Source organism: Garra rufa, chromosome 4 (genome assembly GCF_049309525.1).
Source record: "Garra rufa chromosome 4, GarRuf1.0, whole genome shotgun sequence".
Lineage (NCBI taxonomy): Eukaryota > Metazoa > Chordata > Actinopteri > Cypriniformes > Cyprinidae > Garra > Garra rufa.
This window is the reverse complement of record NC_133364.1, coordinates 31,393,531-31,410,703: the sequence shown is the minus strand read 5'-3', so window position 1 is coordinate 31,410,703 and position 17,173 is coordinate 31,393,531. Positions and strand designations below refer to the sequence as shown.

Genomic DNA, 17,173 nt, shown 5'->3' with positions numbered 1-17,173 from the left:
CCTACATGCAAAACCCTATTATTCTAAAAGTGCATACTCTGTACAATCAGCACATGCACATATATCGTGATTTTTTTTTTTTTTTGCACTTGGAAACTAGTTGGTCCATAAAGTGATGTGGTGTTTCACATTGGAAAAAGAAAACAAGCTGACCGAACAACAACAACAAAAACAACAGGAGATGCAATAGACAGGTGCAAGTACTTTCTAAACAAGACATTTTCATCACTCATAACTTCTGAAGAGAAACAACCCAGACACTGGACATAGATAAAACTTTCTAGTGCATTTGTGTTTATGCACACCATCAATTGGAGTATACTGTAAAAGGCATTCACATCAAAAACTGATGTATACTTTTACCTGCATTTTTTGTAATGCTTCTATTTACAGTTTTTTCGTATCCTATATATTGTAGCAATTCACAGCAAGACAAGTTTAATATTATGATTCTGAGACATAAACATATGTAATGGAGCAATGCCACTATAGAATCAAAATTAAAGGTTGTCAACTACAACAATGATTATACAGTCAAGCCTGAAATTATTCATACCCCTGGCAAATTCTGACTTAAAGTTACTGTTATTCAACCAGCAAGTTTTTTTTTTTTTTGCCTGGAAATGACACAGGCTTCTCCTAAAAGATAATAAGATGATGTAGAAGAGGCACCATTGTGAAACAAATAATTTATTTACATTTGAACAAAAAGTGGCATGTCCAAAACTATTCATACTATTTGCAAACTGTCACAGTCTATGGGAAAATCCAAAGTTCTATACCATTCCAAATAGTCCAAGGTGTTCTAAAGCATCCTAATTACCCTAATTCATTGGGAAAAGCTGTTTTAATCAACTTAACAGGTAAAAAACAGAAGCTATCTGCTGTTCGTTTGTGGACAGTCATGGCTAAGACAAAGGAGCTCACTAAAGACCTGCGGCTGCACATTGTGGCTGCTCACAAGTCAGGAAAGGGCTATAAGACCGTATCTAAATGTTTTGAAGTTCCAGATGTTCTGCACTGTGAAAAATCTCAGAGGACGTGGTCAAAAGCCAAAAGTGACACCTGTGCTGGCCAGGAGGATAGCGAGAGAGGTAAAAAAAGAATCCAAGGATCACCACCAAAGCTATCCTGTGGCAACATCTCAAGGCAGACAGTACAATGGACACTGCACACCGCTGGGTTCCACAGAAGCAGACCAAGGAGGACACCACTTCTCTAGATAAGGCACAAAAAAGCCAGCTTGGCCTTTGCAAATGCTCATCTGGACAAAGAAGAAGACTTCTGGTCTTCTGTTTTATGGTCAGATGAAACAAAAATGTAATTGTTTGGCCACAATGATGTAGCCTTCATTTAACATAAAAAAGGAGAAGCCTTCAACCCTAAGAACACCATCCCCACTGTTTTTTTTTTTTAGCCGGAGTACAGTAAACGGCACCATGAAAAAGGAGCAATACATCAAAATTCTCAACAACAATATCAGGCAGTCTGCAGAGAAACTGTAAAATGTCATTTCAGCATGACACGTTAATAAGGGAGGTCTGCGTCCAAATGCAGGTAAAAGGGTTTTAATGAAAATAATAACAAAACAAACCAAAAGGTCAACACGGCAAACTAAACATAAACTGAAACATAAACTGAACAAAACATGAAACAAGGTCTAAGGCCAGGATCAGGAACACAAAGAGTAACAAGACAGACTAAAGACAATGCAGACATGAAGCAGGAGTGAGAAGTGAGAGTTCTTATAGTCCAGATAGTGAACAGATGTGGGTGATCAGTGCTAATGACAAAGACAGGTGAATGCAATCAGGAAGTGCAGTGCAGGAACCGCGACCTCGGGAGGCTGAGGGAAGACCCACAGCCCCGATCATGACAGTACCCCCTCCTTACGGAACGGCTCCCAGACGTTCCCAAAGTCTGGAGGGAGGAGGAACGGAGGAAGGCAACTCAGGGGGAGGGATGGCGGGCCAGGCCCGTGCAGCGGAGTCCCATGGACCGGCCTCGCCGCCCAAGGAACGCGAGCCGGCCCCGCCGCCGCGTCAGGAACAGAGATAGCGGTCTCCGGCGTGTCAGGCACAAAGATAGCGGTCTCCGGCGCGTCAGGCACAAAGATAGCGGTCACGGCCGCGTCAGGAACCGAGACAGCGGTCGCTTCCGCGTCAGGAACAAAGACAGCGGTCACTTCCGCGTCAAGAACAGAGACGGCAGTCAGTGTCGCATCAGGAACAGAGAGCGCGGTCGCCTCCGCATCAGGAACAGAGAGCGCGGTCGCCTCCGCGTCAGGAACAGAGAGCGCGGTCACAGCCGTGTCAGGAACAGAGAGCGCGGTCACAGCCGTGTCAGGAACAGAGAGCGCGGTCACCTCCGCGTCAGGAACAGAGAGCGCAGTCGCCTCCGCGTCAGCAACAGAGAGCGCAGTCACCTCCGCGTCCGGAACAGAAAGCGCGGTAAGGGCCGCCTCAGGAACAGAAACAGCGGTTGCCTCCGCGTCAGGAACAGAGACAGCGGTCGCCGCCACGTCAGGAACAGAGATCGTGGTCTCCGGGGCGTCAGGAACAGAGATCGTGGTCGCCGCGTCCGGAACAGAGAGCGCGGTCACAGCCGTGTCAGGAACAGAGAGCGCGGTCACAGCCGTGTCAGGAACAGAGAGCGCGGTCACAGCCGTGTCAGGAACAGAGAGCGCGGTCGCCTCCGCGTCAGGAACAGAGAGCGCAGTCGCCTCCGCGTCAGCAACAGAGAGCGCAGTCACCTCCGCGTCCGGAACAGAAAGCGCGGTAAGGGCCGCGTCAGGAACAGAAACAGCGGTTGCCTCCGCGTCAGGAACAGAGACAGCGGTCGCCGCCACGTCAGGAACAGAGATCGTGGTCTCCGGGGCGTCAGGAACAGAGATCGTGGTCGCCGCGTCCGGAACAGAGAGCGCGGTCACAGCCGCGTCAGGAACAGAGAGCGCGGTCACAGCCGCGTCAGGAACAGAGATAGCGGTCGCCGCCGCCCCGGGAACTGCCGCCAGACGAGCGTCCTCCACTGCCCAACGAGCGTAGATGGCCGCCATCCGCTCGGGCACAGCCGCCTCAATGACCGCCGCGTCAGGAACCGAGATAGCGGACGCTGCCGTCTCCGCCGCCCAACGAGCGCAAATGGCCGCCATCCCCTCGGACACAGTCACCGTCTCCCTGAAAGGCAAAATCACCGTCTCCGCAGAAAAAATCCTCCCCGCTGGACCCATCCTGGATGTCTGCATTCTGTCACGTTAATAAGGGAGGTCTGGGTCCAAATGCAGGTAAAAGGGTTTTAATGAAAATAATAACATAACAAACCAAAAGGTCAACACGGCAAACTAAACATAAACTGAAACATAAACTGAACAAAACATGAAACAAGGTCTAAGGCCAGGATCAGGAACACAAAGAGTAACAAGACAGACTAAAGACAATGCAGACATGAAGCAGGAGTGAGAAGTGAGAGTTCTTATAGTCCAGATAGTGAACAGATGTGGGTGATCAGTGCTAATGACAAAGACAGGTAAATGCAATCAGGAAGTGCAGTGCAGTAACAGCGACCTCAGGAGGCTGAGGGAAGACCCACAGCCCCGATCATGACAGACCCAAAACACACAGCAAAAAAAAAAAAAAAAGTAAAAATATGGACGTAGTATCCCTGACGTCACCCGTAGGATTCTTAAGAGCTCTTTTGGAGCCTATAGTGGGCGGGATTTTGGCCGTCGCCATCTTGGAATCGCGTCACCGCGCGTCACTCCCGGATAATCAAAAATGGGCAAAGAGGCGGGACGTGGGTGGAGCTGGTTGCTGAAACCACGCCCACCTAGCACGACAGTAGTGACAGCAGTGCCAATCCCCCGTCACTCAAGTGGCCACGCCCTAAATTATGCTGAACTTTAAGGCTTAAACGGATAAGTTATAAAAAAAAATTCACCCCCCTCACAGTTGACATGAAGGGCAAAGCTAGCTATATAGACCAAAACCATTTTTGAACCAGGCTGTAAACATACTTTTTTCTGCTGTAAAGTTGGGCATTTTAACATGGGGAGTCAATGGGACTGACTCCCTTTTGCAGCCAGTCACTAGCGGCCAGTCGATGAATTGCAGTTTAAGTCACTTCCGTGTTGGTTTCAATAGAGAGAGCGGGAGGTTGCCGCTTGACAAAAACATTACCATTTTGCAGTTGCCCAGCCAGAGTCCTGACTTAAATTCAATGAGAATCTGTGGAGAGAGCTAAAGATCAGGGTGATGGCAAGGAGACCCTCCAACCTGAAAGAGTTGGAGCTCATTGCTAAAGATGAATGGGCAAAAATACAAGTGGAGACATGCAAAAAGCTGGTCAGCAATTTTAGGAAGCGTTTGATTGCTGTAATCGCCAATAAAGGCTTTTCTATTGATTACTGAGAAGGGTGTGAATCATTTTGGACATGCCACTTTTTATTCAAATGTAAATAAAAGCTGAGAAATATTCTTTTTCACAATGATGCCTCTGGTACATCGTCTTATTGTCATTTCCGGTCAAAAAAAAAAACTTGCTAGTTGAATAAAAGTAACTTTAAGTCAGAATTTGCCAGGGGTATGAATAATTTTGAGCTTGACTGTATATAGTAAAGGAGATGGTGCGCTGTGGCTGCAAAAGTTCATATGTACATTACAAAAGAAAATAAAAAAGCCTCAATACAAAGAATACAGAGGTGAAGGATGCAAATTGTCCTGAAGTTGGACAATCAGATTTGGCCCACATTCAGCTGAGGTGTAAACAGGCAATTTCACACAGATCCGTATTTTCTGGTGCCATTTTAAATTGCTGAGCCATTTAAACCTCTTTCCACACAAAGAACACTGATAGCGCCTCACATCCGCATGACTTTTCAGGTGTATCTGTAGATGTGATGGCAAAATAAATTTTTTATTACACTGATTACAATGAAATCGCCTTCCACCAGAGTGAATGTGCAGGTGATTTTTGAAATTGCTACTTTTTCTAAATCCCTTTCCACACTCGGAACACTGCAATTTCTTTTCAGAATGAGTTTGCAAATGACGTTTCAGGTCTCTTTGATATGTAAAGCTCTCTTCACACTGAAGGCACATGAAAGGCTTCTCTCCTGTGTGAACTCTTATGTGAGTCTTAAGATTTCCTTTAAGAGTAAAACTTTTCCCACACTCAGGGCAGGTGAAAGGCCTCTCTCCAGTGTGAACTCTTATGTGAACTTCAAGATTTGCTTTGTTTGTGCAATTCTTTCCACAGTGATGGCACATGAAGGGCTTCTCTCCGGTGTGGGTTATTACATGAATCTTAAGGTGATTCCTGTCTGCAAAACTCATTCCGCACTGATAACATTTAAAACAGTTCTCTCTTGAGTGAATCCTCAAGTGGTAATTAAGGTTTCCTTTACGTGTGAAACTCTTTCCACACTGACCACATATGAACGGCCTCTCTCCAGTGTGACTTCTTATGTGGGCATTAAGCGTTGCTGTATATGTGAAGCTCTTTCCGCACTGAGGGCATGTGTAAGGCTTCTCTCCAGTGTGAAGTCTCATGTGAGTCTTAAGGCTTACTTTATAACTGAAAGTCTTTCCACAGTGAAGGCATTTGAAAGGCTTTTCTCTGGTGTGAATTCTCATGTGAGTCTTAAGGTTTTTATTGAATTGGAATCCCTTTCCACACTGCTGGCATTTAAAAGGCTTCTCTCCGGAGTGAATTATTACATGCCTGTTTAGGTGTTCAATGTCTGGGAAACTCTTTCCGCATTCATGACATATAAAACAGTCCTGTCTTGAGTGAATCCTCAAGTGGTACTTAAGGGTTCCTTTACGTGTGAAACATTTTCCACACTGAACACATATGAACGGCTTCTCTCCAGTGTGAATTCTCATGTGAGTCTTGAGATTTCCTTTTAGCGAGAAGCGCTTCCCACACACTTTGCAAGCATATGGACTCTCTCCACTGTGACTTCCCATGTGGGAATCGAGGGATGCTTTATATGTGAAATTCATCCCACACTCAGGGCATGTGTAAGGCTTCTCTCCAGTGTGAAGTCTCATGTGAGTCTTGAGGCTTACCTTATGACTGAAATTCTTTCCACAATCATGACATATTAAACCATTCTCTCCTGAGTGACTTCTCATGTGATAATTAAGGGTTACTTTACGTGTGAAACTCTTTCCACACTGATCACAAGTGAACGGCTTCACTCCATTGTGAATGTTCATGTGATACTTAAGGTTTGGTTCTGCCGTGAAGCTCTTTCCACACAGTTTGCAGGTGTAAGGCTTCTCTCCGGTGTGAATTCTCAAGTGACTTTTAAGGTTTCCTTTTTGAGTGAAACACTTTCCGCACTGTTGGCAGCTGAAAGGTTTCTCTCCAGTGTGAACTCTCATGTGGACTTCAAGGTTTTGTTTTTGATTGAAACTCTTTTCACACTGTGGGCAAGTAAAATAACAGTTAGAATCTGTCTTTTGAGCTCTTTTTCGTGAGGAAGTCTTTCCAGTCTGTGTGGATTTTTTTCCAATTGTGATATCATGATGCTTCTCATTCTGATCTTTCTCTTCCATTTCATTGGATTCAGGACTTTCTTCTTTCAATATGATAAGATCTAAAGTGGGAAAAAGAAACAAACACAACAGACATCAAAACCAACATAACTAGCACTGAAGCATCAAAACGTCAACACCTACTGAAATGTGCTACTCAAAGAGGTGTTTCCTCTAATCACAGAACTTTCAAGCTGGCAGTTATCAAACCCCTTATCAAACACAGCTTAACCAAGGGTATGTTCGACCATCTATGTTCCAAAGACAATCAGGCAAATTCAAGTTTACATCAATGATCATTATTTGCGCAAAAATGTTTTGCTATTTAAAGCTGAGAGTAAAGGGATTGTTCACCCAAAAATGAAAATTTGAAGTTTATCTGCTTACCTCCAGGGCATCCGAGATGAAGGTGACTTTGTTTCCTCAATGTATCGTCATGAGCCGCAGGGTTTAATTTGTCTGTGTGTGTTTTATTTACTCTTGAAGATTTGGTAACCATTGACTGCCATATGACTGACAGACTGCAACGGTTTGAGTTAAAAATCTTTGTGTTCTACTGCAGAAACAAAGTCACCTACATCTTGGATGCCCTAGGGAAAAGCAGATTTAAAACACCCTTTAAAACACAACATACCACAGGATAACTGTTCAAAAGTAGCACATCCACTACAAATATTTCTGTTTAAATTCATATAAAAATGTTGTAATTTCTAGATAATGATTTCATGAAAATTCAGTGCTTAACTTTATTAATGAGAGTTCATATTTAAATGAAATGTAGATGTCTTTAAAATAATTCTGTTTGCTTTGTTATTATTGGTCCTGGAGTAGTCTCAGCCTCAGACGTCACGCCCACGGAACGTTGGCTAAACATCTGATGCATATGGTACACTTAACTGGAAACACTTCAGGAATGTCGAAGTCGTGATCTGATTAGTTGAATTTGATCGGATATCCGGAACACGCGAGTGTCGCGTTTATTTTAGGTCCGCCGGGAAACAAAGCGCAGACTGATTTACTCGCGTTTTGCTAAAAGGTGCTTATGCAGACGCCGTTGTTGTTAAACACATTTGCGACGTTCGCAAACAAATTACTGACTTACTGCTTGCTCTCCCTCGTCTTCGTTAACTTTCAATGCTGGTTATTTCAATGACTGACTTGTTGCATGACAGTCTGTTGTTGTGGGGGCATTTCTACACCCCGAAACGTGACGCTGAACGAAACGAACTGTGATTGGTTGTTTGACATGTCGGTCAAACGGCCTTAAGGGCGGGCCTTGGCCAATTAAAGCTGCCATGAATTCCAGACCTTCAGCCGTCAGTCTGAAGGTCTGGCTACGCGAGACTAGTCCTGGAGGGCCTGTGTCCCTGCAGAGTTTAGCTCCAACCCTGATAAAACTCACCTGCCTGTAGCCTTCTAGTAATCCTAAAGGCATTGATTTGTGTGTTCAAGTGTGATTGATTTAGGCTGGATCTAAACTCTGGAGGGACACCGGCCTTCCAGGACCGAGTTTTCCCATGCTTGGTCTATAGCAGAGGTTCTCAACTCTGGCCCTCGAGGTCCACTTTCCTGCAGAGTTTACCTCCAACCTTGATCAAACTCACCTGCCTGTAACTTCCTAGTAATGATGAAGAGCTTGATTAGCTTGTTCAGGTGTGTTTGATTAGGGTTGGAGCTAAACTCTGCAGGAAAGTGGACCTCGAGGGCCAGAGTTGAGAACTCCTGGTCTAGAGTGTCCTATGGTGCACACATATTTACGCTTAGTTTATTTTTATAAATCCTGATATGTGTGTGGAAAATTGCATACGTCAGGCCCCAGGACCATATAATGTACGTATAAATATATAAATACTAACAACTATGGGCCAGATATACTAACTGTCACATCCATGTTCCTGTTTTTCCTTATTTTGTTTAGTTCCGGTTTGCTTTTCCTTGTTAAGTTAATTCATTATTCCCTGCACCTGAGTTTAATTATCCTGTGTATTTAAGTTCCTGCTTGTCTCTTCCTTTTCTTTCAGTCTTAAATGTCTAGTGTTGTGTTATTTCCATGTGGTTGTACTCCTGCATTCTTTATTATTAAAATATATCTGCGTTTGAAGTTTGTCTCCTGCATTCTCCCTACTACCAACAACCCGTGACAGAAGACTGAACCATCAAAATGAACTGGGCTGAGGATTTCCTTTTAAACATCCAGCAAGAGGAAAGGCCATTGGAGCAGTACGTGGAGGAATTTTTGAGCGTTTTAAACCTGGTGAGCTGGAGCGATTAGATGATTAACGCATGCTTTTGGATGGGATGAATGATGATAGTTTGTTTTGTTTATTGACTCCTGACAATTGCCGCAAACCCCTAGCGGATTTTATTAATTATGTTCATGATTTAAGTAATTCTAAGTTCTATGTCGATGTGGAGGGTTCCAATCCTCCTCCCATCCGAGAGCATGTGAACGCTCCAGCTCACCACAAGCCAGCATCCTCCACCTGCTGCTCCAATGTGTCGCTCCTTGTTCCCCGAGCCCTCCTGAGTCTCCTTCATCTCCGCTGGTCCCGTCCAGCCCTCCTGAGTCTTCTTCATATCCGGTGGTCCCGTCCAGCCCTCCTGAGTCTTATTCATCTCAACTGGTCCCGTCCAGCCCTCCTGAGTCTTCTTCATCGCCGCTGGTCCCGTCCAGCCCTCCTGAGTTTTCTTCATCTCCACTGGTCCCGTCCAGCCCTCCCGATTCTCCTTCATCTCCACTGGTCCCATCCAGCCCTCTTGAGTCTCCGCTGGTCCTGTTCAGCCCTCCAGTGTCCACGCCTCCAGAGCGCCCTTCAGTGTCCGTGCCTCTACAGCACCCTCCAGAGCCTGCCCCTCCTGAGCGCACTCCAGAGCCCACTCCTCCTGAAGTCTTCCAGGCCTGTAGTGCCCTAATTCCCCCCAAGAAATTTTTTTTTTTTTTTGGGGGGTGGGGCACATACCCGAGCTTCCTTTCCTGCCATGGCTTCCCGAGCTCCCTGATCTGCCATGGCTCCTAGGACTGTCTATCCCGCCATGGCCTCTTGAACTCCCTGACCCGCCATGGCCTCCTGAACTGTGTGCCCTGCTATGGTTACCCGAGCTCCCTGATCCACCATGGCCTATTGAACTGTCTGCCCTGCTATGGCTACCCAAGCTCCCTGATCCACCATGGCCTATTGAACTGTCTGCCCTGCTATGGCTACCCAAGCTCCCTGATCCACCATGGCCTATTGAACTGTCTGCCCTGCTATGGCTACCCAAGCTCCCTGATCCACCATGGCCTATTGAACTGTCTGCCCTGCTATGGCTACCCAAGCTTCCTGATCCACCATGGCCTCCTGAACTGTCTGCTCTGTCATGGCTTCCCGAGCTCCCTGATCTGCCATGGTTTCCCTAACTGTCTGCTTCGCCATGGCTTCCAGAGCTCCCTGATCCACCATGGCCTCCTGAACTGTCTGCTCCGCCATGGCCCCCTGAACTCCCTGATTTGCCATGGCTCCCCCTGCTCCCTGATTCGCCCTGGAGGCCTTTATTGTGTCCACTGTTCCTGCCCTTCACCAGCCTCCAGGGCGCCTGGTAAAGGTGCACCAGCATGTCTTGGTAAATTTGTAGGTGGTAATTTGTGCTGCTCTTGGTAAATTGCAGTAACTACGTGAACACTGAAACTGAGAAAAATGCCTTTAAAGTTTTTACAACAGCTAGTTAAACATGTTGACGCTCTCGTTTCTCTGAAACGGGACAAAATTGAACCAGGAGATTTTGCCACAAGACAGAACTGTTGTCACAAAGTCCATTTTAAGCCTTAACTCAATTTTGACCAAATGTGTAGTTACTGCACTTTGCCTTTGGAGGGCAGAATTGCTCTAATCATTATGGAAATTTTCTGGCTGTATCTGTGTTCTTTAATGTGCACATTGTCAGTAAATCACACAGAGAATTTTCCCCTCCCATCTGCACTTTTATGGAATTGCGCTCTTACACTGATTTGCCCTGTTTAGTAAATCTGGCCCTAAAGTTGCTGTTACAAAACACACACACACACACACACACACACACACACACACACACACACACAGACAAAGAAACTGCAACAGTAACCTATACAACCCCAGTGGAAAACCAATGTCTTTTAAACCTAAATGATTCTAATATTTAAAACTTTTTAAACTATAAACTATTGCTTCTGTCAACAGTGATATGTTCATGTTGTGTAGTACTAAGTATGTTATGGAAGCAAAGCAAGCATCTCATGCAAACATTCATGCAATGCACTTTACATCATTACACTTCACAATGTGTTGATTTACGTCAATCGTGAACTGTATGACAGCTGGATATAAGCAAGGTTTTATAGTTAAGAAAGTTTAAAACATTATTGTTTTTCCCACCCACCTATCATTCCACTTCAGAAGACAATGATTCATTCACTGGGGTTGTATAAGTTAACATTGTGGAGTGAATATTTTGTGTTATATAGACTGACGGAGCTGGATAATTAAAAAAAAAAAAAAAAAAAAAACTTCTGTGTGTTTATCTGAAGAAAGCAAGTCATTTACATTTGGGATAGCAAGGTGAGTAAATTATAAGAACATTTTCATTTTTGGGTGTATAACCCTTTTAATATACAATAGATGTCAATACATAAAAAACAAGTAATTGTGATATAATTGTGAATATATAATCCTCATTCACAACTTATTTTAAAAATTACATATAATTTTAATGTTATTAGGAATATTATTAGTTTTTGGTACAAATCTTTGGTTTTGTGTTGTTTCTGCAAAGGATGTGCAATTTTTAACCTAAAAGGTTGAGATGATAGTGGATTTTAGCTTATGGGGGTGGGGCCCACAGAAAGTCTATTCTATAATCAAAAGTTGACATCCCCCTGAATATGCAAAATGTTAATTATTTTACCAAAATGAAAGGGATCATACAAAATACACATTATTGTTTATTTAGTACTGACCTGAATACAATAATCCCTTGTTTGTCCTGAACAGTTAAACTGCCTCCTGTTCGAAAAATCCTTTAGGTCCCACAAATTATTTGGTTGTCCTGCATTTTTGTGTATTTGAACCCTTTCCAACAATGACTGTATGATTTTGAGATCCATCTTTTTACACTGAGGACAACTGAGGGACTCATATGCAACTATTACAGAAGGTTCAATGGCTCCCCGATGCTTCAGAAGTAAGAAACCTTGCATTAAGAGATGGGGGTTGAAAACTTTTGAATTTCGATTTTGAAGAGCAGGTGAAGATCAGATTTTGTCTTCTGGGAAACATATAACTATCTTCTGTAGCCTCAGTACTAAATGAAAAAATATGATTTTAGGCAAAATAAGAAAAATGTACACAAGCACAAATGCACAAAAGCACTTGCTAACAGTGAATGAACTGAGAAAATGTACAGTCAAAAAATGTTTTTACCAGCTATTAAACTATATTGTCAACCCAGCACTGTTTTAGATAGACTGTTGCATAGAAACTAATGATTGATGAGTGATAGAAATGAATGATTATCATAATTAATTATCAACAGTTAAATTTTTTTTCCTTTTATAGGGGCTACTTTTTATTTTTCAAAGTCACAAATTTAGAAGTACAATCTTCGCAGGTGCACTTGAATGCAGCATTACGATCTGGTTGGTCATGTGATCTCAACATGTCCACACACATGAGCCAACCTGATCTATGTCAAACAAAACCAAAATTAGGCAGCTCAAATATTTTTCAAAAATAGCATTTATTTCTGAAAAGTGAAACATTTCCATAAAGGAACAAATGAAAGAGTTCACTTTTAAGAATAGAAACCAACCTGTTTGTTCTTCAGCATCTTCTTGTTTAACGCTGAAGTCCTCTTCAATCCTCATGTCGTCACTTTCCTCTTTAATAAACGCCATCTTTATAATAGCACGTCACATGGATCCCAGTTGCTTCACCAGTTTTTCTGCGTGTCTGAACACTGTCACGTTTAAAATGACATTGCTTAACAAAAAAGAAAAATAGATCCAAACGAAATCTTTGGATGCCTCTCAATCAGCTCCCTAGTTCAGCAGCCAGTGCACTGGTCAGGGGGTTCAGTAATAGTGATAGTTAATATTTTTAAATGATCTAATTAGCCAAGCGCTTCCAAAAAACTAGCACATCAAATTATTAAAAGAAGACAAGTTATACAGACACTTCAAATTTAATTCACTGAGTTGTATTTAATGGGTGGTCGATAAACTCATAAGATTACACTTTCATTAAAACATTTGCAGTTTGTTATAAACATTGTACAAGTTGAATTTACACAATTATGAGCAGTAGTTGGTGTCAATATGCAATGTTTTGCAAATCACTTTGGAAAATCGAGTCAATGAATTTCAGAAATGAAGTTTAAGAAAGTTCCGGTGTTACAGTTGAACTGATGTCCATGTTTAGTTCTTCTACTTTAAATGAGAACAATTTCACATATTTGTAAATTAAAAAAAAACCTGTGCAATGTCTATTGCAATAAAACTTTTTCGTGATAATTTTGGTATTATATTCCTCTCTATATTATTTTTTAACAGCATCAATTGCTTGTATAAAGACAATCATGTAAAAAAAAAAATCACTGATGCTCAAGAAGGAAACACGATGTAATAAAGAAGTTAACTTTCAGAACAAAAATCTACAGATTACGTACTCACCCCCTTGTCATCTAAGATGTTCATGTCTTTCTTTCTTCAGTCGTAAAGAAATAATGTTTTTTGAGGAAAACATTTCAGGATTTCTCTCCATATAATGGACTTAAATGCTGCCTCACGTGTTTGCACTTCCAAAATACAGTTTAAATGCAGCTTCAAGTGGCTTTAAACAATTCCAGACGAGGACGAAGCAAAAGACCATTCTTCCTCGGCTGGGATTGTTTAGAGCCACTTGAAGCTGCATTTAAACTGCATTTTGGAAGTTCAAACTTGGGGGCACCATAGAAGTCCACTATATGTAGAGAAACCCTGAAATGTTTTCCTCAAAAAACATAATTTCTTTATGACTGAAGAAAGAAAAACATGAACATCTTGGATGACAAGGGGGTGAGTAAATTATCTGTAAATTTTTGTTCTGGATTTGAACTTCTCCTTTAAGAGCCAGGGTTTTTCCTTCTTGAACATCAGTGAATGTTTTCACGTTTTGTAATGGTTGTGTTTGGGCCCCTCATTTGTCCTGGATCTCAAAAAGATGAATCTAAAAATCATACATTCATTGTCGGAAAGGTGCCAAATATGCATAAGCTATAAAAACCTGACAATGCGCAAGAACCAGAGGATATTTCTGAAGAACAATGGACAGTTGAACTCCTCAGGACAAACTAGGGACTCTTAAGGGGAGACACTGCAGGCAAAAACATTGTTTTTTTCATGCACCTGTCAAATTTGAGATTCTGGGCTTTTTGGTTTTTCATAGAGTTTTTTAGTGGAAAGAAATCATCCAAAAGACACTGTTAAGTGTTTCTTTTATAGCACTTTATCTATTTGTGTCAATAGGTTTCAATTAAAATACACATTTTTAAAGACCGTTTTCTCAAAATGAGTTTTTTCTTATACTGAGCCATAAATCTCCACTTCAGTAGCACTTATATACACCAAACTTTACATTGTTATTCCTGTCTATATCCTGAAGTTCTTTACAAAGGGATTTGTTTATATATAATTTGCTTGATTTTATACATTTTATTCCTCAAAAAATTGTAAAAAAAATTGTAAAAAAAAAAAAAAATGTTTCCTGTCAGTTTTTTTCTAAATTATTTAGTGACGAAATGAGATACCGAAAATTCCCTGTGTAAAAACTTTTGACTCTATTATGTCAAAAAAAATAAAAAAAAATTTTGAAACTGACTTCATCCAGGGTTTCAATTTCTGTGCTAGAAATGTATGCACATTAGCGCATATTTCATTAAATAATGCCTCCTTTGCATATTTAAATGTAACATTTTAGAAAATTTGTAATACAAAAAATGTTTGCAGTTATCAATGTAATCAATCACCTGAGTGATAGTAAAGTCTATTAACTATTAGTTGTTTTTTATTATTATTATTATTATTTTTTTACCCTATTCATCTGCAGTGTCTCGCCTTAAACAACTATCACAAAACATAAATACAGTCATGGCTCCAGACAGTTAAAATGTAAGGCTATGTAAATTTCCGAATGGCAAAATTTTTCAAAATCAGTTATTTTGGAGTATACGTAATCATTTGGTATGTGAAATCGCTTATTCAGGACAGTACTAAATCAAAAAATAACATGGAATTTTGATGATCCCTTTAATTTTGTTCAAAAAAAAAAGGCATATTCTGCAAGAGCTAAACTGTAGCAGAATCGCTAACTGCTATTTACATTACTGTTTAATTAAGTAAATTACATTAAAAATTTAAAGTAATCACTATGGTAAAATCTTTTTGGATGTTAGCCTACTATAATTGTACCACCTAATGAAATACAGTTACTCATTTGTATTTTAAATGCATATATAAGTTACATAAATTGGCTAATTTCGTAACCCTTATTCAAGTTTCAGTCTGTTATACAGCCAATAATACAATACAACGGTATTAGATGAATCTGTGTGCAGCTTTGTTGTCAAATTAAAAAAAAAAATGCGGCTGATCTGCATAATAATCACAGCTGAACACGGACATTAGTTAAACTGTAACAACGTTTCTCCCATTACTACATGCCAGTGCCCGAATTAGTTTTAATACAAACTGATTCATGATACACGGAGCCAAGTAGGGAGCAAAATGAGACGCATCTTTTGTCTTACTCCTGTGAGGATGCGCTTCACTCAGAAACAATGCCGTTCATATAGGTTAAGTAAAATAATGTTACATTCAATAATAACACATAATTTCACACCGCATGTAAAACCGATACGACTGACATAACGGTTTGTATTATTTTAAACACCTTGCATGCTGTAGAACACAAACCTTTTTTCAGCCGAATGACAACGATAGCGGTGCAGCCTTATGACATCATGTCTCCAGACCAAAATAAAAGTTCAGTGTCAAAAAAGTGAGTAAAAATATACATACAAAAATATATTAATAAGTAAAACAGATGTCAGAGAAATTCAGAGATTTTTATCGGTGAAATGCATATAAACTACCAGTGGAAGATTGTGACATTCTACCCTTTAAAGACAAAACTGTGCAGAAATCATTTATACCAGGGGTCAGGAGCTTTTTCTCAAAGCCATTTTTTTCAGTGTAGTTTGATGCATTTCCACAAGATCCTGTGGAACTACGAGGCTACTGTACAAAAATGACTCGATTAAGGATCAACAGCCAGATAAAATAACATCTTGCACCCTCTTTAAGTGAACGTCTGTCAGGATTTACTAAAGACACACTGACAAATTAGCTATGAAAAGACGTGAACCTTATTTCAGGATGCAAAATTTATGGGAGGTAAATTTTTAACCCCTTCAGACCCTGTCCATTGGAATGGAGATCACATGATTTTTTTGTTTAAAAAATCAAACAAAACCTGTTGCCAGGAGGAGCCACAGCAGAGAACAGAGAGAGCATGGTAGAAGGGAGAGATTTTTTCCCACTCATATAATTTTTTTTTGAAAAACAGAATAAGACCTATCCAAACATATCCTTGTGCTAATTTAGCACTGCTTCGCTGTAAACCACGGCTTCTTGGGGCTTATATGCTTTATTAAACGTTGTCAAATTTGAATATGGCTAATGCTAGAGCTTGAGCCCCTGCCCCTTTGCTGAAGTGCCCTTGTGGTTCAGTCTATGTGCCCCCGGTTCACGATTTCTACTGAAGGGTAGTTCTTCAATGTACTATAACCTCCAAGAAACCCTTCATACATGGCTGCTCTCAAGCATAAGGGGCTTTCCTTGCCATTAATACTTAAACAAGTATTAAGTTGCCTTATGGCTCTGATGCGGCCACTCTAGTCAGTAATTATTATGGCGCGCACGTTTCAGAAGCGTCTGTCCGTGCTACTTCTGTAAAGATACACACATATGCAATAAAAGAGAGAGTAGGAAGACTTCTATAGGGATAAAATAAAGAAAGATAAAGGTAGCCATGTTATGGTTTATACTTTATTTAAATAGAAACTAGTCAGATTATGTTCAGATATTTACAGATGGTTAAATGAACTCAAGAAGTAGAAAAGCTGGTGGCTATTTTATTGGCCTTGGAGTGGGTAAAGGAAAATGGTCCGGGGAAAAGAGTCATTTTCTCAGACTCAAGCGCAACTTTAATGGCATTATAGGGGAGGACAAGTGAAGCCAGATCAGACTTAATAGTAGAATTACTAATTAGTAACACTGAATCAAGTTATTAAAATGGGGAATATAGTGGGATTTCTTTGGGTGCCACATAGATGTTCAGGGAAATGAAGAGGCAGATGAAAGGGCAAGAAAATCTGCAAATAGAAGTGAAGTGGAGTATATGTTATGTACGGGAAAGTTAAGTGTAAAAGTATTATCCAACAAGGAACAATAACATTGTGGCAAAAAGAAATGAAGGACACAAAGGCAGACATTATTCTGTTCAGCCAATAGTAGGAAATTGTACTATTATTAGGTTAGGAAGGTAAGACTGTTTTGTAACTTGACTAAGGCTGGACCCCTGTGTGTT

General features: G+C 41.1%; 1 protein-coding gene across 1 annotated transcript; it reads right to left on the bottom strand.

Annotated features, from left to right (window-relative positions):
- Nucleotides 1-5,189: 5,189 nt before the first annotated feature.
- On the bottom strand, nucleotides 5,190-12,444 carry LOC141333868 (uncharacterized). Its single transcript, XM_073839024.1, has 4 exons — nucleotides 12,360-12,444; nucleotides 6,153-6,601; nucleotides 5,354-5,915; nucleotides 5,190-5,191 (listed from the first exon to the last, which is right to left on the bottom strand). Coding segments are annotated over exons 1-4 (1,098 nt in total).
- Between the last annotated feature and the right edge of the window lie 4,729 nt (nucleotides 12,445-17,173).

Excerpts from the sequence above, each read along its gene's own strand:
- LOC141333868 (XM_073839024.1), bottom strand. The coding sequence starts at position 12,444 with ATGGCGTTTATTAAAGAGGAAAGTGACGACATGAGGATTGAAGAGGAC. Across the intron at positions 6,602-12,359 it reads AGATGCTGAAGAACAAACAG|ATCTTATCATATTGAAAGAA; the intron begins GTTGGTTTCTAT and ends TTCCCACTTTAG. Across the intron at positions 5,916-6,152 it reads GAAAGAGTTTCACACGTAAA|CGCTTCTCGCTAAAAGGAAA; the intron begins GTAACCCTTAAT and ends GTGTGTGGGAAG.